The sequence below is a fragment of the Muscardinus avellanarius genome, assembly GCF_963383645.1.
Source record: "Muscardinus avellanarius genome assembly, chromosome: 7".
Taxonomy (NCBI): Eukaryota; Metazoa; Chordata; class Mammalia; order Rodentia; family Gliridae; genus Muscardinus; species Muscardinus avellanarius.
Genome location: NC_137793.1, coordinates 80,624,033 through 80,648,111, shown reverse-complemented (window position 1 = coordinate 80,648,111; position 24,079 = coordinate 80,624,033). Strand labels below are relative to the sequence as shown.

Below are 24,079 nucleotides of genomic sequence, written 5' to 3'. Positions count from 1 at the left end.
TGGTGGAGATATACATGCGGACACATCACCCAATCAGCTTCTCTATCCAATCTCTAACTCCTTCCCTCCTCCTCCCTCCTAACCATGCTTGGCTTCCTGATTGACTTTGATATGTTTAAGTACATCATGTGCTTTAAAGAGTTTAGTTTCCCTTATCCTCCCTCTTATCCCCTCAGATATGTCACCTTCATTGCTCCTCTATAGGGGCCCTTCTTCATCTAGAGTTTCTCCTGTTACCCATTTCTCCCTAATATTTTGCACATTAAGAAAAGCATCTGATTTCTTATTTTTTGTGACATTTCACTGTAAATGCCATATTTTGTTCTCCCTATTGCTGGGCAAAATTCCATTGTGTACATATCCCATAGATTTAAAATCCACTCATTCGTTGAAGGACATGTTGGCTGGTCCCACAGTTTGGCAATGATGAACTGTGCAGCTATGAACATGGTTGTTCATACATTAGTTTGGTATTTTGGTTTTCATTCTTTTTGGTAGATACCCAGAGGTGGTATTGCTGGATCATACGGTAAGTTCGTTTTCCTTCTTCTGAGGATCTTCCATACTGTTCTCCAAAGTGGTTGCACCAACATGCAATCCCACCCACAATGTATTAGAGCTTCTATTTCTCCACACTTGTTCCCACTTACTGAAAACCTGAAAGCCAGAAGGTGAGTAACTTTTATAGGATGATCCACTCACAACCAAATTTTTCTTAAATAGAAGTCACTTGGATCTGGAAATCTGCTAAGAGATTAGGTGAGGCAGTGGCAGCTTCTATTGGTTCCTGGCCACACAGTTGGAGAAATCTGCTGGCCCTTTGCTGTGAGGCAGACCCCAGTTCCAGTTGCAGGCCTGCCACACATCAGGTTCCTGACCCGGCCTCACCCGACGGCAAGCTCCAGGCCTGGCCCACTGGCTCCTGACTTGGCCTCACCCCACAGCAGGCTCAGGGCCCGGCCCTCTGGCTCCTTACCGGCCCAGCCCCACGGCAGGCTTCGGGCCAAGCCCACTGGCTCCTGACCGGCCTAGCCTCTCAGTAGGCTCTGGGCCTGACCCACTGGCTTCTGACCTGACCTCGCCACACGCCAGGCTCCGGGCTCGCCGCCTGGCAGGTTCTGGTTCCTATCACTGTGGGCATGATGTTTACAGATGTTCCCATATTTCCCTCCACATATATTTTAGTAGGAGAAAACAGCACATGTCATTTGCAGAAGCTGAGAGCCCAATTCTCTAGCAGCAATGGATTTTATCTTCCCACTAAAAGCAGAAGCTCACAGTCTCACCATAGAGAGTGAAATCTGCTGCTCCAAGCACACCCTAACACTCTGCGCAGTGAGAGGAGCGCAGTGGCCATGAGCTGAGGTCTCCCGGGACACCCAGTGTAGCGAATCAGCCCAGCAATTTGGGCGGGGCCTCTCCAACTTGCCCTGGACATGTTTCTTACATAGTGTGTTGTCTAAATTCCTGCATATGTGCAGCTAGAGCGGTTTACCTTTGGGGAGATATTTTCAAAAATTCAAGGTGGATTGGATTGGAGCTGTCTGCCTCTCCTGAATACTGGCTGCCGCCGCTACTGCCATTTTGGTTCATCTCCACAAAACTTTTTCTTACATAGTATGTTGTTCAGAGTTCCTGAGCATGTGGGGCAGGAATAGTCTACTTTTGGAGAGATTTTTTCAAAAATTCAAGGTGGATTCGGTTGGTTCTGTCTGCCTCTCCTGAATACTGGCCGCTGCCGCCTTCTTGGTCTCTCCTGGAGTATGTTGTTGTTAAGTATTTCTGTGCCTGTGTGGCAGGAACAGTCTACTTTCTGATCTCTTCTGGGATATCCCTCCAAAAATCACTTTTCTTGCAGTGGCAGGTACCGCGCTGCAGTCTTGCCTCTAATTCCACCATTTTCCACTTTCTCTCCTATATTTCAGATAGGAATTAATGACTAGAACTGTTTCTGTGTGTTGTCCCAATCAGCTATTAAATCAAAATCTGTTGTCCAGGGTTTCTCAGGGGGATGCAGATGCTATTCGGCCGCTGCTAACCATCTCTGCTGCGGCCATGGTTGCCACTGCAGCTACAACTGCAGCCGCTGCTATCTTCCTCACTCTTCAATATTTTTTTTTAAATAAAAAACAACAGTACATGTCTTTTGCAGGAATTTGTGTACCAGTATTGGGAACAGCCTAGGAAGATTTGGGAAAGCTCTGATTATTAATATATTTCAAAAGAAAATAATTGATATATTTCAAAATAGTTGTGTCAAAATGGTAAAGAAAGGACTTGATTTCTGCCTAAAACAGGCAGCTATTCCAATGTAAATTAACCTAGCTCAAAGTAATTAGCCAGTCAATAGGAGAGGAGAACTAGGCCTTTATCTAAAGACAGATCTTAAGAGAGGAGAACTAGGCTTTTATCTAAAGACAGATCTACATGATGATCTAGGGAGGATGGAGCAGGGTTTGACCTTGTGCTTCATGAAAGAAGACACCTTGCCACACCTTGCTGGGGGAGGTACCTTTCAGGGTTAAGGGGAGGTACCTTACAGGGAGGTTCACTAGTCAGAGTCACGCAAACAAGATGGAGGTCATGGGTATAAAAGGCCGAGTCCACATGTAAGCCCTTTGGTGTATTCATTTCGGGTCACCCCCCTATGCCATTTTGGCATGGGGCTGTATTTCTATTTTCTGTATTTCTATCTTTCTAATAAACTTCTTTAAATCTTCAGCAACTGTCCAAGCTATGCATATTTATTCTTAGCTTAGGACAAGAATCCACGGTTTTTTCTTTTGTTTGCGGTCCTTTTGGGTTTTGTTATGGGTTGGGGGAAAGTATGTCCAGGACCCTCGCAGGGGTTCCCGGGGAACAGTTTCCTCAAACCATACTCCAAATCCATAACATCTGGGGCCCAAATATTTAGTAGCAATGTGTTTTATCTCCCCGCCAAGAGCGGAGGCCCACAGCTTCGCCACAGAGAGCGGGTTCTGCTGCTCCGAGCACACCCAGCCCCAGCGCTGCGCAGAGGACCATGGCGGCCAGGAGCACCCTTGGCTCCTGGGATGCATGACACAGGCTGACCTGACTGTGCGGGGCTCCATCTGATGCACCCCAAACATTTTTCTTACATAGTATGTTCCTGAGCATGTGGGGCAGGTGCAGTCTACTTTCGGGGAGATTTCCTCAAAAGTTCAGGGTAGATTAAAATGAATCTACCTGCCTCTCCCCAATACTGGCCTTTGCTGCCACCGCCATCTTGGCCCTCCTCCCAAGCATTTTTCTTCCATAGTATGTTGTCCAGAATCCCTGAGCATGTGGGGCAGGAGCAGTCTTTTTTTTTTTTTTTTTGGGGGGTGGGGTGGGGGAGATTTCTCCAACAGTTCAAGGAAGGTTGGATTGAATTTATCTAGCTCTCCCGATTACTGTCCGTTGCCGCCACCGTCTCTGCCATCTTAGTCCATCTCTTCTCTCTTATATTTTAGGTAGGAAGTCACGGCTATAAATGTATATGTTGTCCCAATCAGATGTTAAACCAGAATCTGATGTCCAAGATTTCTCAGAGGAATACATGTCCTATTTGGATGCTGCCAACTATTGTCGTGGTTGCAGCGGCAGCCGTGGCCATCTTGGCCCCTCCCTCAATATTTTTTTAACAAAAGAACATAGTACATGTCTTTTGCAGGAGTTGGGGGCCCAAGTACTTAGTAGCAATGTGTTTTATCTCCCTGCCAAGAGCGCAGGCCCACAGCTTCACCATGGAGAGCGGGTTCTGCTGCTCCGAGCACACCCAGCCCCAGCGCTGTGCAGAGGAGTACAGCGGCCAGGAGCGCTCTTGGCTCCCAGAATGCACAGCGCAGGCCCACCTGACTGTGTGGGGCTCCATCTGACGTATCCCAAACACTTTTCTTACATAGTATGTTGTCCAGGGTTCCTGAGCTCGTGGGGCAGGAGCAGTCTCTTTTGGGGGGGAAGATTTCTCCAACAGTTCAAGGTGGGTTGGATTGGTTTTATCTACCTCTCCCGAATACTGGCTGCTGATGCTGCCGCATTCTCCACCATCTTGGTCCGTCTCTTCTTTTTCATGTTTTAGTTAGGAAGTAATGGCTATAAATGTCTCTATATATTGTCCCAATCAGATATTAAGCCAAAATCTGATGTTCAGGGTTTCTCAGAGGAATACCTGTCCTTTTTGGCCGCAGCTATCTTGGAGCTCTCTGTATTTTTTTTAAATTTGTAAAAACTCTTTATATGTTGAGAATTTAGGATATTGCACTTTTGTCTAATATGCTGCACATGATTTTCTAGTTTATTACTTATTTGCCCTTTACTTTTATAGTGATATTATAGCTATTATTTTAATGTACAGTTTAACATTTTATTTATTTATTTATTTATTTGTTTTATTTGGAAACAGGGTCTCTTAAGCCAGTGGAGGCTGGCTTCAAACCTATGCAATCCTCCTGTCTCAGCCTCCCAACCTCAGGGATTACAAGCGTGCGCCACCATGCCTGGCTTAACATTTTATAAAATCAAATATTCTGTGCCTTTACATATTTCTTACTTTTCTATTAGAATGATCTTTTATAACCAAGTATATATCAAATATCCACCTATTTTTTCCCTCTGATTTAATTTTTATTTTGATACTAGAGATTGAGCCCAAGGGTATTCTTCCTCCAAGCTACACTCCCAGCCCTATTTTATTTTATTTCTTTATTTTAAAACCGGGTCTTGGTAAGTTCAGGGATATTAGTAAGTTGCTGAGGCTGGTCTCGAACTTGTGATCCTCCCGCCTCAGCATCCTGAATACTGGGATTACAGACATGTACTACTGTGCCCAGCTTCTAATTGAATTATTTTTATGTCAGTAATAATTTGCATTCTGCTATAACCAAACCTCATCTATAATGCCTCAAGAAATAAGGGCTCCTTTTTTCAGGCAATAAGTTCAGGGCCATTTGGTGGTCTTATGAGGTCATCAATAATCCAAGCTCATTACACATTTGTGTTCTACTATCCTTGACATTTAGCTTTTCCTCACACAAAATGACTGGTATTAATCTAGGCATCACATCTGAGGTTCATTCAGGAAGAAAAAGAAAGGGCAAAATATAAAAAGCTGCAACTCTCCTAAACCCATCTATTTTATCAGCAAATCAGTATCTTTCCTGGAAACCCCATCAGTTAGATTTCTAATTGGCCAGGACTATCACATAGCCAAGTACAGCAAAGGTGTCTAGGGAAGATGATATTTTCATCTGAGCGCTCTGCTGTCCTGAATGAAGTAATTTTTTTATTAAAGAAGAAATAATAAATATCAGATAAGCAACACTATTTGCCACAATTTTCCATCTAGCACTTTTTGACATATGATATATAAAACAAAGAATTAGCTTAATTTTTCAATTAGCTAAGCAACTTTTCTAATTTATTTATTTATTTATTTATTTATTTATGTCCTAGGGATTGAACCCAGGGGCATTCTACCTCTGCACTACACCCCCAGCCTTGTTGTTGTTGTTGTTGTTGTTGTTGTTGTTGTTGTTGTTGTTGTTGTTGAAACAGTCTTACTAAGTTGCTGAGGCTGATCTCCAACCTGTGATCCTCCTGTCTCAGCCTCCTAAGTACGGGAATTACAAGTGTGTACCACCATGCTCGGCTCCAGTATCTTTACTGAATAAACAATTCTGTCTTCGTTGATTTGGCATACAACTATATTATATTGAAAAACAGAGGTTCTGATTCCAGTAATGGTAAAGTGATACCTAAAGGATCAATATTCTGCCAGGCATGGTGGAGCAAGACTGTAATCCCAGTATTTCGGAGACTGAGACAAGAGAATCACAGGTTTGAGCCCAGCCTCTGCGACTAGGTGAGCCCTTGTTTCAAAATTAAAAACTTAAAAATGTAAGAGTTGGATGTGGCTTGGTGGAAGAACACCCCTAGATTCAATACCCAGTACCACACACACAAAATAAAGACTGATGTTCCCCAGATAACTATAAACCTTTGACAGAATATAAAAACAACCGTTCAAAGGACTGGCAAGTTACTAAAAGCAGATGGAAACGAGAGAGTTGTTGACACTTGAGATAAAGAAATGTCACTAGGTGAGTTTCCCAGTTCATTTTGGTTTGTTTTTTAATGTTGTTTTTGCCATACTGAGGATTGAATGCAGGGGCACTCTACTGCCCTCTATATTTTATTTTATTTTTTTTAATTTTGAGACAGTCTTTCTAAGTTACCCAGGCTGGTCTCTTAACTTTCTATCTTCTTGCCTCAGCCACCTGAGTAGCTGGGTTTAATGAAATGGACCACAAGCCGGGCACGCTTGTAATCCCTGCCCTTGGGAGGCTGAGACAGGAGGATCGCACAGGTTTGAAGCCAGCCTCGGCTACTTAGTGAGACCCTGTTTCCAAATAAAATATAAAATAGGTCTGGGAGTATATCCCGGAGGTAGAAAGCCTCTGGGTTCCACCCCTAGTACCACCAAAAAATAAAATAAAGAAGTGGACCACTGTATCTAACAAGTTTTCCAATGTTTAGTTTTATACCTAAGAGCATCCTCAATTAGTGCCATATCTGGAACAGAAATTTCTTACTAGCTTGAGAGCCAAAGGAGAGGTTGGGGTTATGATAGCAGCTGGAAAGAGGGAAACCCTAGAAAGGAGAGAGCTATAATGGGGAAGCACTGAATTTTTTATCTTATCACTACCCAAATCTAACTACTTGTTCTTTCAATTCTTCATAGGCAGTGCAGCCAAATTAAAGTACAGATAACTGTCAGCAGGTGCCTGTTATAGGAGACACAGAGTTCTGTCCAAGTTAATTATTACCTTAAATGAAAAATTCTATGCTCTTTGGAGGAATATGACAGAATCCAGAGTCTACAATTTATCATTCATGACCTCTAGGATACAAAACAAAATTACAGCATATACATGAATAGGAAATGTGACTCATAGTAAGGAAGGAGTTGATAAATGCAAATCAATGGCAAAATGACCCAGATTATAGAATCAACAAACAAAGTTTTTTTTTTTATTTTTAGAAATAGGGTCTCAGTAGGTTGATGACAGTCTCACTACTTGCTGAGGCTTCCTAGAACCTGTAACTTCCTGTCTCAGCCTCCCAAATACTGGGATTTCAAGCATGTGCCACCATGCCTGGCAAACAAGGTTTTTAAAGCATTTGTTCTAATAGCTGAGGCTGTCCACGAACCGTGATCCTCTGGTCTCAGCCTCCCGAATGCTGGGATTACAAGCGTGTGCCACCATGCCCGGCTCTAATGAAAATTTTTTAAAGACAGGAAGGGTATATATACAAGTCAAAGTCAAGGCAGGCATGGTGGCGCATGCTTGTTATCCCAGCATCTGGGAGGCTGAGACAGGAGGATCATGGTTCACAGACAGCCTCAGCTACTTAGACCCTATGCAACTCAATGAGACACAGTTTCAAAATAAAGAATAAAAAATAGGTCTGGGAGTGTAGCTTGGAGGTAGAATGCCTCTGGGTTCCATCCCCAGTACTGCAAAATAAATAAATAAAATAATATAAAATAAATAAATACAAATCAAAGTCAAGGGTTTTATTGTCTTTGCATAAGAAAGTAAAATATATCCTTTCCATTATCAGTGACAGGCCAAGCAGAGAGCTCTTGTCAACCCTTTGGATTCTCAGCTCCATTGGGTCTGCAGTAGAGGATATAGTAACTGTGGGGTTGCATGGCTTTTTTGCAGCCACGATAATTTACCACTTTTACTAGAAAACTAATAAATCCCTCTTCATGAAGTCTGTCTTACAGCCCACCCTACATCCCATACCTTTAATAACTTAATGTTTTTCCCTGCAGAAATTCAAAATAGAAATTCAGGTAATTTAGAGAATAGTGAGAAATTAAGACTCAAAGAAGTAAGAAGACCCCACAGAGGTTACAAAGCCTATTGCAAATCTGCTGTATTTGAAGCTAAAACTGACTACCTTGTTAATGCCTACCTTTAATCTATCACTTAGGGAAAATAGCTAATCCTCTGATTGCTTCCTATTCTGCAAGCAAGTTTGCTCTGGATGGGTTCTTCTCTTCCATTAGGAAAGAATATTCCGTGACCAATGTCAACGTGTCAATCACTCTGTGCATCCTCGGCCTCATAAACACAGGTAAGGCTAAGACATTGGAATCACTGGCCAGCCTTACCACTGTGGGCAGGGAGGCTACTGTACTCCCTGGCACATGAGTAATGCATTAAGAAGCAGAAACTGAGAGAAGCACAGAGCCCTCTCATTTAATGAAGCCCTTCTGTCACTGGTGGAATCTTCAACCACTCTTTGACCCTCCTTTCCATTCTGACCACCACTTTTGCCGGGTGACAACACATCCATCACTTTCTCTTTCTCTGAAAGTTGTATATTCTCATGAACTCTCAGCAGCCATTACTCTTTTTTAAAAAACTGGGGATGAAACCCAGGGTCTTCTGCATGCTAGACAAGTGCTCTACCACTGAGCTACATCCTCACCACTTTCTCTTTGATTATGAAACAGAGTCTGGCTAAGTTGCCTGTGCTGGCCTTGAACTTGTGATTCTCCTGCCTCAGCCTCCCAAATAGCTGGAATTATAGGCATATACCACCACAGCCATCTTAATTTCTGTATGAGACTCATCAAATACAAATGTATTTTAATAATATCAATTGCAATCAGATATTAATATCATAAACCTTTTGTTGTGATGCACTGAGATGGACCCACCACCATTTTTGTAGTATTCTTGCCCACAATGCATAGTATTACCCCAGTTGTAAAAAAAAGAAATCAAGAAACAAACCCAAACTGAGGTCCTCAAAACAACTGATCTGTACTGTTCAAAATGTCAAAATCATGAGAGACAAGAAAAGACTGAAGAATTGTCACAGATGGAGAAAAAAGAAAAAGAAATTACTACTAGGTGCAAGCATCAGTATAATCCCAGAATATAAAATGGACTTTAGTGAAAAATTAGTTCTGTAACTTAGTTAATTTTATATTACTGGTTCTTGGCCATTGCACAATGACTATGTGTACTGTGACAATTAGAAAAAACAGGGTAAGGTATATAAGGGAACAATTTTTTTACAACTTTTCTCTAAGTCCAAATAAAAGTTTACCTAAAACGCACAATGAGGTATTCTAAGAATATTGTATTTAAAGGTTAATTTAGTAGTGATTACAGAATAAGAGAGACAGGCAGTGGAACCAAGTGAAAAAAACAAAGAGAAAAAAGAAAGGGAGGCAGGTGTCTGCAGATCTTCTATCATACAGTGTCTGCTAGTCTGGCATAACCCCATTCTTCCCTCATCATTCTACAGACACAGCCAAGGAGGCAATTTCTGGGATACTGGAGGCAGAAGGAGCTCCAAAGGAGGAGTGTGCCCTGGAGATCATCAAAGGCACAGCTCTGCGTCAAGATCAAATGTTCTATGACAAATCACTCTTGACCTATTTCCTGTTAGGAAATCCAGGGAGGAGGATCTTGGAATTTCTCACCATGAGGAACTATAATTTTGACAAATTTATAAACAACTAAGAACTCTCTTATGGATGGGCTTGGTAAGGGATCTTGGAACTGTTTTGCACAACATCTCTGCAAGCTTTATCCATGAAAGCATCTTTCCAGAGGGATAACTAAAGTGTCCCCAGAGACACGCAAGTCACAGGCTACATCTCACACTTGGAAAAAGTTTCTCTAACACTCACACAGTGGAAATTTCAATAAACATTACAATAAACGTTATAAACCTCTTTGCATCCTGTATTTGTGAACTCAATAGTAACCATAAGTATAATTACAAGGTACTTAAACCAAATTTGCCTTTTCTATACAATAATATTACCATGCTTAATACAATGTAAATTATAATAAAGGTCACATAAACTTTATAAATTCAAATCTAGTAGTTATAATTTGAGTTTATTCAGTATGGTACCTTTAAAACCACTCCCATCCCTCCAAAACCTGGACATAAAAGACTTCTGACCATTTACCAGACCGCTTACAAAAGTTGCTGAGATCGGTCAGGGTATTAAAATCCAGAGTTCCGTTTTTGGGCCACGGTGACCCATTGTTTTGGAATTCTGGCTTCCCGTGTCTGGTTTGTGGGCGAAAATGAAGAACAGGAAACTGGTGTCCCCAATTATCCTGATCAACGTTCAGAAACGGGAGTCAAGAGGTTGGGAGAGATGTCTCACTCCTTTCTGAAGACCAGAAAACAACCTGGTCGTCTGAGGGGCAAGTCTGAGGTGGCTACGTGTTTCAATACAGAGAAGCTGGAGGCAAGAAGCTGGAAGGCAGAAAGCCAGACCCACTGACAAGAGGAAGGGAAGAAACTTACCTTGCTTGAAAGCGGAAGTGGTTGGTCCAATTAAGAGTTGGAGAGTCCAGGTTCCTGGGATTAAAGAGGAGGGCTCCCAAGGGGAGTCACTGGGGTTCAGGGAGGGGTAAAAAAAAAAAGAAACAAAAAGTCCTCTCGGGTTGGGAGGGTTTTGGCACCAGATTTAAAGTTGAAATTGAGTTGCAGGTCACGAAGGAGGCAAACACCAGCCAAGTTATTAAAGCCTCTTTAATCAACCAGCACCTTCAGGTGAGGTCTGCCGACTGTGGAGGAAGGGACTGATAATCAAGCAGCAGAGTCATGCGGTCAGCAGAGTCACCTTTATTTTTTATTTTGAAATAAAGCCTCACTAAGTTGCTGAGGCTGATCTTGATCCTGAACTTTACCTCCCAAGTACTAGGATTATCGATGTGCACCACCACACCCAGCTAAGCATCTATATTACATGGGAATGTTCAATTATATATTAGAAATTTGGAGAGGAGGGATTGGAGTTTAAATCTCACCACTCACTCATTTAATCATTCATTTATTCATATTACAGGTATTTATCAAACACTTTTGGTTATCACCTGATTGTCCAAATGGGCAACAAATTATCAGCTACATTGACAACTCAGCAAAGCCACTTATTAGTCAAAACCCAAAAGGCAAGAGATAGCACCTTCATGTTGGGTGATTTTAGTTAAAAAAAAAAAAGAAAACAAACAAATAAAAAACAAAAGAAACTCTTTTCCTGTGAACAAAGCAAAGAGAAACCACAACAGTGTAGACTCTCAGGGCTAGTTAAATCTCTTTCCACCAACAGGCCTACACAGACAAGAGGAGAGAACCATTACCAGAACCCAGGATAGAGAGAGGCTTGTTTGGAGACTGACACATGATAGAAGCTGTGAAATTTGGTTAGGGGATGCAAGTCTTCCCACCCAGGACCATGAAGAAGGGAACTGGATGGAATAAATACCCCAGCCATTCCTTTCCCCCTCTCTGATCTCTAGCTGGTGTTTTCCATTAGCTGAACAGGGGTATAGATCACACAGGTCAGATTCTCCAAGCAGGGTGGAAAGGAATGGACAGTATTCCGGAGGGATAGATGGAGTGTGTGTGTGTGTGTGTGTGTCCAGCATGAGCTCAACACTCCAAAACATAAAGCTTCCCAGCTAAGTGATGTTGAGACATGGATGCAGGGGGAAATTTCCCCTTTCCTGCCTTTCACTCTCAATGCCTGGGTAGTGGAATAGAGTCTATTGAGACTACCAGCCACGCAGATAAGAAGGCAGATCTGAAAATGTGAATATGGCTAGACCTCTCTTAGAAAGAGGTCCTTTCCAGGCTGTGATCCGAACAAAGCAGCGGGAGAGACCTGATTGCACTTGTATGTGAGGAAAACAAACCCAAACCATGAAGTCTGGCTTCTGACTAGATAGCATACCAAAACACAAACTGGTAGGCACAAGCACTAGTGAAATGCTGTCTCCATTTCTCATCAATCAGAGTAATGTCACTTGGTCTCTCTTAGAAATGAAGCTTCCCCTTCTCAGTGAGGAGGGAGAGCACAGTAATTCCTTTCATGAAGGATAAAGGCAATATTAAAGTTGAGTTAGAATTGGCTTGGAGAAAGGTGAAACCTCCTTCTAAGTGAGGCTTCCCCAGAATCAGAGGGAAAGATCTCCAAAAGTAGGTCTGAGAATTGAAACCATGCACACCCACTTAGCTTATTATCTCCACTAACATGGCATTAAAATTACATTGTCCTTGTCAATGCAGCTTTACTATTCTAAGAAACTCTTTACCTTGAAGATAATATAAGCCCTCCTATTTTAAAATCCTCAATTTTTCAGTAGATAACAACAGATGCAGGATACTCCTCAACACTCTTTGGAACCCTGACTTCAAAGCCCTGGCTACAGCGAGTTCACCAATCTCAAACTCTGCATCACAATCCTTACCCAGCCCTCACACAGTCACCTTGTTGAGGCCCACCTTAAATGAGATACCAGTACCCCACCAACATGGCTCTGCCCTCCTGACTCCAGAAGGCTACAGCTCTATCAAGGTAGGACTTCCCCTCACCTGGGTAAGGACTGAATCCAGCTTTGCTTTATCAAGATGTTCCTATTCTTTTCAGAAAGACAGCATTCAACAAGCCCTAAACAAGAGGTCATCTTAAGAACTCTCATTCCGTTTCTAACCTGCTCCCCAGCCACTTGGATGCCTGCCCCATCTCTTTGGAGTGACATGGTTTTCAGCCCCTGAAGCCAAGCTCTAATTTCAGGAGTACCATCAAGCCCTTATCACTGGACAAGTTCTACTTAAAAGAACCTGTCCTTCTTAACTCACTTGCTCATGAACTTCATGACACATGTACAAGAAGGTCCATGTTCACATCCCATGTGGAATCCAGACGTGCATCATGCACCTCTCACCTATGCTAACATAAAAAAAATTCAGCATCTCTTTGCAAACTCCAAATGTAATTCTGCTATCACCATACGCATCAGTGGGCAGTACAGCATTTTCCCAGTATTTGGGGGAAGGGAATACAGAAGATTGAGTTTACATTCATTCAGTGTTCACTTAACTCTGTAGCTTTCCCCTTACCAAATCCCTCTCAAAGTGCTTCTTCCCAGCTTCCCTGCTTTTCTGAATCAGAGTACCAGAGAGTCCAATCTCTCCTTTTTCTCTCTTATTTATCATGCATAGTTTTGATACTAGCTCTAGCTGGAGGCCACCCAGCAATATCTTTATTTAAACAAAAATCTTCCCACAATGAATTATTATATTACCTACTAGGAAAAAAGAAATTTCAACAAATATTACATCTGTAGTAGCAAAAAAAAAAATGAATACAACCTTAATGCCTAACCACAAGAAAATGTTTAAATCAGAAGACATCAGTATTATGAAATCACTATGTCCTAACAACAAGGGATCAAGTTGACTTATATGTACTCATACAGAAGAACCTCCAAGGCATATGGAGTGGGCAGGGGTGGGTGAGGGACTGGAAGGCTAACTAGCAAAAGGCATTTCACAGTTAGGAATGTCACTTCTGGGAGGAAAAAACTTTTGATTCTTAAAGCGGTAGTGTTATGACTTATAAATTGTATCCCCAAGCCAGGCGTGGTGGCACACACTTGTAATCCCCGCGCTTGAAAGGCGAAGACAGGAGGATCGTGCAGGTTCGAAGCCAGCCTCGCTGGCTTAAGTGACCCTGTTTCCAAATAAAAAGTATAAAATAGGTCTGGGAGTGTAGCCCAGAGGTAGAAGGGTTTCCAGGAACCCTGGTACCACCAAAATAAATAAATAAATAAATTGTATGCCCCCAAAGATATGCTGAAGTCCTCATCCCTAATATCTTATAATGTGACTTTATGTGGTAGATCATTGCAGATGTAATAAGTTAGGTCAAGATTGAGCTGAGTATGGTGGCACACACCTGTAATCCCAGTACTTGGTAGGCTGAAATAGGAAGATCACAGGTTTGCCGCTAGCCCCATAGATTTAGTGAGGCCCTGCACAACTTAGTGAGACCAAGTTTTATAATTTAAAAAAATAATAATAAAATAGAACTGGGGGTGTAGCTCAGAGGTAGAATGTCCCTCGGCTCAACTCCAATACCACAAACAAGAAAAAAAAAATAAGATTAATAAAGGATAGTGAGCCAGGGAAAGATCTGACACTGGCAGTACTCCCTGACTTCTGCTCAGGTCTGACCAGAGAGGGTCTGAAAATAGACCAGTCAGGACCCATTCTAAGAACCATTCAGGGGCTAGACCTAAGGACCAATCAGAAGAGTTACCAGTTATATAAACTAGCCTCAAGCAGAGCAGTGGAGAGGCTCAGGAAAAGAGGAGGGTAGGGAGAACCCAGAGAGCAGCAAAGAAGAGGGGAGGAAGAACCAGAGAGGAGAGGTGGCAGCAATAGAATAGCAACACTTGCAGTGCTATAAGGCCAGCAAGCCGGGCATGGTAATCCCCGCACTTGGGAGGCGGAGACAGGAGGATCGCTTAAGAGACACTGTTTCCAAATAAAAAGTATAAAATAGGTCTGGTAGTGTAGCCCGGAGGTAGAAGGGCTTCCAAGAACCCCAGTACAACACACACACAAAAAAAGAGCAGAACACTTGCAGCCCTCGGGCTCTACCTGCAGCTGCAGCAGCACTATACCACCAGCAGCAACACTTGCAGCTGCAGAGGGGAGCAGCAGCGAGAGTAGCAGCAACAGAGGCACCTCCTTGGCAACAGCTACAACCAAGGCCCAGCATGAGCCCCAGGGTGCAGCTACCTTTTGGGGACCCCTCTCCCCGTTCAGAAGCCCCACTGCCTTTTCCTTTTTCCTTCTATTAAACACTGTACTCTGACTCCTGAATCTCCTGGGTTGAATTTTCTTTTCTTTCTTTCTTTTTTTTTTTAACAGTATTAGAGATTGAACCCAGGGACATTCTACCCTCAAGCTATATTTGTAGCCTTTTTCTTTTTTTGCAGGTCTGGGGATGGAACCCAGAGGCATTCGACCTCCGAGCTATACCCCTTGCCCTATTTTTTTATTCTTTATTTTGAAACAGGGTCTTACTGAGTTGCAAAGGGCCTCATTAAGTAGCTGAGGCTGTCCGCAAATGGTGATCCTCAAGTCTCAGCCTTCCGGATGCTGGGATTACAAGCATGCGCCACCACACCTGGCTGCATTTATAGCCTTTTTTATTTTTTAGTTTTGAACAAGGTTTCCCTAAGTTGCTGAAGGTCTCACTAAGTTTCTGAGGCTGGCCTCAACCCTACAACCCTCCCATCTCCGTCTCCCAAGTACTGGGATCACAGGCTAAACTGAATTCTTTAGCTCTTGAAGATAGGAGCTGAGGTAAGCGATGGGTCCATGGCAGAAAGCTCATCCAGGCCCAACCCAGATTGGTCCCTGTCTCAAGATGAGGTCATTCTGGGCAATATGACATGTGTCCTTACAAGAAGGCGGCCCTGTAAAAGCAAAACCACACCACAGGCTGCGTGGTGACAGAGGCAGATTCCAGTGGCACAGCTGCAGGAAAAAAATGTCAAGGATTGTACACCTCCATCAGCAGGTAAGATGAGGCAAGGAAGGACCCTCCTCTACAGATGTCACAGGAACTGTGGCCCTGCCAACAACTTGATTTTGATCAAGCCTCTGGGATGGTGAGTTAAGACATTTCTACTGTTTTAAGCCAGCCAGTTTGTGGTGTTCTGTATTCCCAGGAAATGAATACGGCAGTATTAATAACCTCAGGCTATCAACAAAGGCAAGTCACCCCTTGACCTGGAATTTCACTTCTAGGAATCCTGATACAAATATGTGATCTAATTTAAACATTAATTAAATGTGGGCAAAGGTTTCCAAGATAGGAGTAGAAATACAGACAAAAGGCTGGCTGTGGTGGCGCACACTTGTAATCCCAGTATTCAGGAGGCTGAAACCGGAGGACTGCAGTCTGCAGACAGCCTCAGCTACTTAGCGAGGCCCTTCACAATTCAGTGAGACCCTGTTTCAAAAATAAAAAGACTTGCCGGGCGTGGTGGCGCACGCTTGTAATCCCCGCGCTTGGGAGGCGGAGACAGGAGGATCGCGCAGGTTCGAAGCCAGCCGTGCTGGCGTAAGAGACCCTGTTTCAAAAATATAAAATAGGTCTGGGAGTGTAGCCCGGAGGAAGGAGGGCTTCCAGGAACCCCAGTACCACCAAAAAAATTAAAAAATTAAAAAAAAAATAAAAAGACTAAAAAATTGGGCTTGGAATGTAGCTCAGAAGTAGAATGCCCAGTTCCATTCCCAGTACTGAAAAAAAAAAAAAAAAGATAAAAGACCAAAGTTCTTACAGAAATCTACAAATCCTACATGATATAGTTCCTCATTTTCTCTTAGACCCCATCTGCTACTATCCTCCCCTCCTCTCTCCAGCCACATCAGCCTCCTACCTATTCCTGGAATATGTTAAGCATTTTTCCACTCCTCTGTGCCTAGAGTGACCCACGAGGCCAGCTAACTCTATTCCTTCAGGTCTTTACTCAGAAATTGCTTTTTCAGTGAGGCCTTACTTAACCACCCTAAATAAAACTTGCTTAGATATGTTACAACTTCTTTCTCTGCTTTATTTTTTCCTCCTTATCTCTTATAATTATCTATCTTTCTGCTCATTTATCTTGTTTATTGTCTGTTCCTGCTCCAGTGACTATGGCTGCAAACCTTGATGGCTTAAAACATAAAATAGCATTTGCATCACTCATAAACCTGCAGCCTGGGCAGGGCTTAGCAAGGATAGTTCATTTCTGCTCCATCAGTGAAGCTGTGATGGCTAGGTCAGGAGCTAGGATCATCATGCACTTGCTCCTGCAGATGTTCAGTGCCTCTGCTGAAAAGGAATCCAAATTTCGATATTTGTTCAAATTTATCAAATCAAATCATTGGGACATACCTATTTTGGGGAAGAAGGAAAAAGAAATTTTTATTGATTTGGTTAGCAAATTAGAGAAACCAGTGAACTTAAATATTCAGGACCAACCCCCAAATTCTCTCCAAACACAAGAATCATGTCTCCTTTAACAGATCTTCAGGATCATACAAGTGTGCTTATTGGAAAAAAAACCAAATCATGTTGGTGTCTTAAGTTAGTTCTTTTTCATACCCATGGGTACCAGGTCTTCAAGACTGTATCTCTTTAGTCAGTAAACTGATAAGAGCATGTTATTGGTTAACATGGATAGAGGAAGTAAGAAAGACTGGAGAGAGGGAAAATGTCAGCTTTGAAACAGGCCATCTGTGAGCTGCCAGGATCAGAAGCCCCAAAGTGGACTCCTGTTATAGAAATACCTGAATACGCAGAGCTATAGCATCTTGGACATACCTATGTTCCTACTGTCCCTCAGAACTGCAGCTTCAGGGTTGCTGGACTTCTTACAGAGCCCTGGGACTCCAAAGGCACAAGTTATAAGAGAAAGAGCCAGACAGAAGTTAGATTGCCAGCCATACACCCATGGTCAAAGTAATTTTGAAGAGCCACCCATTTTTGAGGAGAGAGAACACAAATTCTATCTCTTGTTGGAAGAATGTTTCTGTCATATCATAAGAACATGTGAGATAGGTTACATCTAAGGTAGACATCTTTGAAAAGTACCATCTGCCACAGTCTCCCTATTAGAACTGGTTGTGTTAAGGATCCAGGTCTAAATGCCCACCACTTGAAAGGCAATCTTCAGGAGATGAGAATTGATGGGAAGGAAATCAGATGTATTTAAAGGCCAACCCTAATAAAATGGAAGGACTATCACCTTCAAAGCTCCATCTTGGGGAATTCAGGGGTGCAGAGAAATTTATAGGGAGGGGAACGAGAAGTGTGAGGAGCAATTCACAAGACTTGTCATCCAGGGCAGGTGTCTCAGGCTAGTTACAAACATATTGCTTTTCTGCAAGCTCAACATCATGGCAATTCACACTCTTAGGGTTAGATGATACACTGAATTATTATTTTTTTAATTTTCTTAATTTTATTTTACTGGTACTGAGGATTGGACCCTGGGACATTCTATCTCCAAATTAGACCCAAGCCCCCTTTTTAAATTTTTTTAAATTTTGAAACAGCCTTGTTAAGTTGCTGAGGGTCTTGCTAGTTGCTGAGGCCGACCTCAAACCTTGATCCTCTGGTCTCTTAAGAACTGGTATTACAGGAATGCATCACCACACCTGACTTATGCACTAAATTAAAGAATGGGGTGTAGCGTTAAACATTCTGATGTTATCCGATGGTCACTAGAAATTCTGGGAAGATTATTTCGCAGTTAGCATCTAAATCATTGAGGTGTGTCTTTTCTTTAGAATTTAGAATGCCAAAGAACAAGTTGAAAAGGGGTGGCCACTTATGGCTTCATGCGGGCAGGAGTCTTGTCTGCTGGGTTCCTTATACTCCAGCATCTAAACACCTGGAACATAGGTGCTGAGCCAGAGGAGACCAGGAGGTGTCTGGATGCAAGTGACTAGCGGTCGTGCAAGACCCAGAAGCCAGGGTATCCGAGTCTGACTCCAAATGGACAAGAAGCTAGGTTTGCAAGAGCAGACCCATTGATTGAGGGCAGGATGGGGCAGGAGGGCTGATTAGGAGAAGAGTGCTGAGACTGGAACATGATCAGAAGGCAAATCTACACTCAAAGTCAAGTTAAAATTAGCTTTTGCCTTCAACCTGAACCCTTACAGGTTCTGCTTAGGCCCAAGGACATACTAAGACTTCAGGATGGTTCAGTATAAATCACCCTTTCCCTGATGCTCCCCACTTGTGACTTTTTAGAGAGCATGGAAGTTATGAGCCGATATCTACATTTGTTAATAAACTAAAGCTCTTTCCTTTTTTTCTTCTGAGGGTGAGCTTGATCAATGTTTAACAAACAGTACTCCAGTTAAAGGAAGGGGAAAGGCCTTACTTGCTGATGTGTAGCATCTGCCTGTTTCTAGGACGTAAATATTCTCATCATAGCCAGGTGTTCCAAGCTACCTGTGTGACATGGCTGCCTGTGGGTGAGGAAGAGCTGGAGAGCATCGCTTTCTCCAGCCTGCAGGGCCAGCTTGGGCACATCACAGTCAATCTCACCTTCCACACTCCTGACAGAACCGGGTCTTAAAGAGCCAGTTCATTGCCTCTCCCTGCTACGGCTTGGAGTTGAACTCTAAGCACATTGATTAATCGTACATAAGTGTGTGTGTGTGTGTGTGTGTGTGTGTGTGTGTGTGTGTACACGCGCGCGCGTGCTCACGCATGTGTGTATTTTCTGTCAGCAAGCATGACCGAGATGACTAGCAGAGTGACAGAAAATCTTTTCCCAATTGTTAGAGAAGGAGAGTAGAGCCAGCGTTGACACAGATATGGGATACTCGCTCTTCAATTCTAAGGGGATCTGCCACTCACATGGAACCCACATCCTCAGCTAAATGTCACAGAGTCCTGCGGTCAAGACCTTCATGTCTGTTAGCTCTGCATTCCCCAGTAACAAAACACCCGACTGAATAAAGAAGAGATTTATTTCCCTCCCATAACAAAGGTCTGGGTGGGGCACTCCAGGGCCTTCAGGGACCCAGGTTTCTTCTGTCTCTCCCCTCAAAATCCACACTCCTCCTTGTAGCTCTGTGGTCCAGAAGTGGTGATGCCACCTTCAATATCACTCACTGTTTTAGGCAAGAGAAGGGGGAAGGGGAAGAGCAAAAGGTGCACAGAGCTGAATCAGAGCCCTGATCAAGAGCATCCTGGAAAACCCCATTCAGGAACTTTAGCTTACCTTTCATGGTCCACAGCCAAACCATGTGACCACCTTCCTTTGTAGGAGAGGTTGAGAAATGACATATTCAGCTGGGCAGTTTGCCATCTCAAACAAAATCGAGGCTCTGTTAGGCAACAAGTAGTGTTTGTCATGAGTATAAGTCACCATAGAAACAGAGAGATAGAATCAGCAAAAGAACATAATTCCTAAGATGACTTCCAGGCTCTCAAAGAGGCACAGTGGCACACTTGTAATTCCAGCTACTGATGATATTATTAAGAAAAACACATTTTCATTTAATACATTTCATATGGAAAAGCAAATGAGTGCTGGGCGTGGTGGCACACACTTGTAATCCCAGCATTTGGGAGGATGAGACAGGAGGATCACAGTTCACAGACAGCCTCAGCTATTTAGTGAGGCCCTTTGCAACTCAGTAAGATTCTGTTTCCAAACAAAGAATAAAAAATAGAGCTGGTGGTGTAGCTCAGAGGTAGAATGCCCCTGGGTTCTGTCCCCAGTACTGAGGGGGGGAAAAAAAAGGACTCAGGATGTAGCTCAATGGTAGAGTGCTCATCTAGCATTCAGGAAGCCCTAGGCTCTATCTACAGTATCTTAAACAAGAAAGAAAGAGGGAAAAGAGGAGGAGGAGAAATTAGGCTGTTACCATGGTAACAGCATCTGCTCCCAAGATCATCTGGAGGGTCTAATTGAGCATGGCTTCACCCATGATAGAGGCCATACTAGGCCCTTCACCTCTTCATATTTCCCTTTGGGAAACTCTTAGTGCCTCTCCTCAGTGAAGAATGTAATCAAAGGCTCTGGATATTGGGAGGAGGGAGCCTGACAAGGTGATCTTAGAGAAGGTGACTCACATTGGCACCGTTACCGACTTCCCACCTGCTGTTTCCAAGGAGCTACTTCTCAAGGACAAGTCTCACCTTACCACGAAGAATCTCCCCAGACCGTCAGTCCTCCATGCATACTGGACCATTCTCTGTGGCTAGACCACTTTGGTCCAGCATCTCAGACCCACTTCGGAGCAGAGTTACCATGGTTTGAATGTGTTCCCCAAAAATTCACATGGTAAATTTGTCCTCAAGTGTTGAGAAGTGGGATCTTTGGACTATGTGTACTCAAGGGAGCTCTGCCCTCACAAATAGATCACTGCATTTATGGATGAATAGCTTACATGGGAGTAGCCATCTGTGGAAACAAGCTCTCTGGTTTGCTTGCTCAGTCTCACCCTATATCCTCTGCTATGTTACAATGATGTAGAAAGAGGTCCCCCCCCCCCAGATGCTGGGGCTAGGTGTAAGAGGATGCTTTGAACTTCCCAGCTTCCAGAATCATAAGCCAAACCAGTCTCTTTTCTTTATAAATTTTCCAGTCTATGGTATCCAGTTCTAGCAACAGAAGTCAGATGGAGACAATAGTCTATGGCCGCTTCAAAGGACTGAATCAAAGATTTTCCAGAGTCATGTTCTCCGAAGATTTTGATCAAATATTTCATCATTAAATCATAAAAATCATAATTAAACATATATACTTATAAGAGAGACACGATTGCTGTGTATTATGCAACATATGCACATAGTATTTGTCAACATAAAACATAGGCAGATATAGAATTCTTTAAAAGACAAGATAAAAATTAAGTAGAGCGCCAGGCATGGTGCCGCATGCTTGTAATCCCCACGCTTGGGAGGCAGAGACAGGAGGATAGCACAGGTCCGAAGCCATCCATGCTGGCTTAAGAGACACTGTTTCCAAATAAAAATATAAAAAGTAGGTCTGGAAGATAAAAGGGCTTCCAGGAACTCCAGTACCACCAAAAAATAATAATAATAAGTATAAATTCCAATATTTTCTTCTCACACACCAGTAGTTTCTCTTACATATCCCCTTTGGAGACCATGGCTTACAGTTGCATTAAAGAAAGAAGTCAGCATATATCATGTTTTTTTATTTTTTATTGGTGCACTGTATTCATACATCATAGTGGGATACAAAAAATCTTTTGTAGACTTACATGCACACATCGCCAAGTCAGCCCCCATCCAATCCCCACCCCATTCCCTCCCCATCCCTCCTTCCCATGCTTGGCTTAGTGGTTGACATCTAGTATTATAGCAATTTATCCAAAATTAACAATGATAATCTCACATTACAGTTTCATTTGTCTGATACCAAGCTTTTGATAACTTAAAGATAACATTTCAATATTTCTTTTTGCTTTCTTTCTTACCAGAGAATATTTTTTCTTTTTTTTTTAGGCAAAACTATCATATATTTATATATGTGTTTTTCAGAAAAAAATCTATCCTAATATGGAATATGGACTCTAGATACCCAAAATGATCTCAAAAAAGAACAAAGCTAGAAGATATATATTTTCTGATTTCAAACCATATAAAGCTACAATAATTGAAACAGTGTAGTACTGTTATAAAGGCAGATATATAAACCATTGGAGTTAAATAAAAGCCTAGAGATACATTCTTCCATATATTGTCAAGTTATTTTTGACAAGGTTTCCACGAACATTTGGTGGTGGAAATAATAATCTTTTAACTGAATATTGTTGAAAAATAATAATTACATGAAAAAGAATAAAATTGGACCCTTACCTAACATATTTACAAATATTAACTCAAAATAGATAAAAGACCTAAATATAAATCTTAAGACTATAAACTTTTAGAAATAAATCTGGGTCATAAAACCTCACAACACTGAAATTGGCAGTGATTTCTTGGATATGATTTCAATGGCACAGGCAACAGAAGGGTATAAAAACTCACTAAAAAATAAAATATTGTATATCCAAAGACAATGTAAACAGAGTTAAAAGTTACAGATAGAATAGGATAAAATATTTCCAAATGCTGTATCTGAAGGTATATTAATATTCCAACTAGAAATCCTAAAAATTAACAACAATAAAGGCAAACAATACAATTCAGAGATAGGTATAAGACTAACATAAATAATAAATCTCCACAGATAACTAATCTTAGTTGTCTGTTGGATGGAAAATCTTGTTTCTCTGGTTCTGGTGTGTGTTACCTATTTCTTCTTTGTAGTTAATCTCTTTGAGTATTTTCTCTAGCGCTGGTTTTGAAGACATAAATTCCTTCAGTTTCTGTTTGTCATGGAAGCTTCTTATTTTTCCATCTAATTTGATAGAAAGTTTTGCTGGGTAGGAAATTTTTGGCTGGAAGTTGTTTTCTTTCAGAGTTTGGAATATGTTACTCCAAGCCCTTCTGGCTCTCATGACTTGGTTTGGGAAGTCTGGAGTGATTCTAATTGGTTTGCCTCTGAATGTCACCTGGCCCTTTGTTTTTGTTGCCTTTAAGATTCTCTGCTTGGCTTCCACATTGGTCATTTTGACAATTATGTGGCGTGGGGATCCTCTTCTCTGATCCTGTCTAAAGGGAGTTCTATATGTTTCCTGGACCTGTGTATCGACCTCTTGCTCTATGTTTGGAAAATTTTCTCCTATTACTTCTTTGAAGAGATTGTTGATCCCTTTGGTTTCACCTTCTTTTCCCTCCTCTATTCCAATTATTCTTAGGTTAGCTCTCTTAAAATGGGCCCATATTTCTTCAATGTCATATTCCTACTGTCGGATATTTTTCTCTAGATTAGAAACTATGCTTTCATTTTTGGATTGCTCATCTTCTAAGAGCGAGATTCTATTCTCCATGTGACCTAATTGGTTGTTTGTACTTTGAATTGAGGCCTTTACTTCATTAATTGCATCCTTTATCTCTTTTTGGCTCTCTCTGAATTCTTTTTGAAACACCTCTATTATTTCTACAGTTATTTTCCTGATTTGCTCTTCTAGAAATCTCTGATTTTCTGTTTTATCGGGTTCTGATGTTGTGGGGTTATGGGCATTCATTGCTCCATTGTTATTCCTCTTTCCCATGATTTCGGAAGTTTGTGCCTTCTCTGGGTTCTTCCCTTGGGTCACTACAACTTCACTTAAGGCTCTCTGGATCTCGAGTCTGTGGTATCTCAGACCCCACTACTCCTTTACTGGGTTGTATCACAGAGTCTCAGACCCAGGGAGTCAATCGAGGCTGCTTTAGACTATGGGGGGGTGCCAGGTTGTGTGTTCTCCTATGGTGTGATATCTCTGCCACCGCCACTCCCCCACTGGGTCAAGTCCCTGGTAGTCAGTACTAGGATTTCTCCTCTGGGGCCCGCAATTTGACTCACTGTTGTTGAATATGCAGATGGAGCTGTAATGAACTCGGTGAATTCGCTGCTGCTGCCGCCAGTGGCAATATGGCGCCGCTGCCACGCCCTCGGCCGTGAGGTTGGCGTATTTCTTCTCTGGTTTTGAGCTCCACTCTGAGTGCCTTCAGCATGTGCTGAGCCCAGCCACTGGGAGCTTTAGACGCTCCCTGTGCCGAAAAATCTGCCGAATCCCGCTGGGCTGATCCACAACG

The 24,079-nt window shown here is 42.4% G+C and overlaps 1 protein-coding gene across 2 annotated transcripts in view; it reads left to right on the top strand.

Moving 5' to 3' along the window:
- HSD11B1 (hydroxysteroid 11-beta dehydrogenase 1) overlaps positions 1-9,551 on the top strand; it is a gene marked incomplete at its 3' end in the record, with an annotated part of 36,299 nt that extends 26,748 nt beyond the window's left edge. The window contains exons 5-6 of one of the 2 annotated variants that reach the window (XM_080698576.1): positions 8,005-8,148; positions 9,334-9,551. In XM_080698576.1, coding sequence (XP_080554702.1) covers positions 8,005-8,148; positions 9,334-9,551 — 362 coding nt within the window. The remainder of the gene's footprint in view (positions 1-8,004; positions 8,149-9,333) is intronic. The other variant, XM_080698577.1, reaches the window with a different exon arrangement.
- Between the last annotated feature and the right edge of the window lie 14,528 nt (positions 9,552-24,079).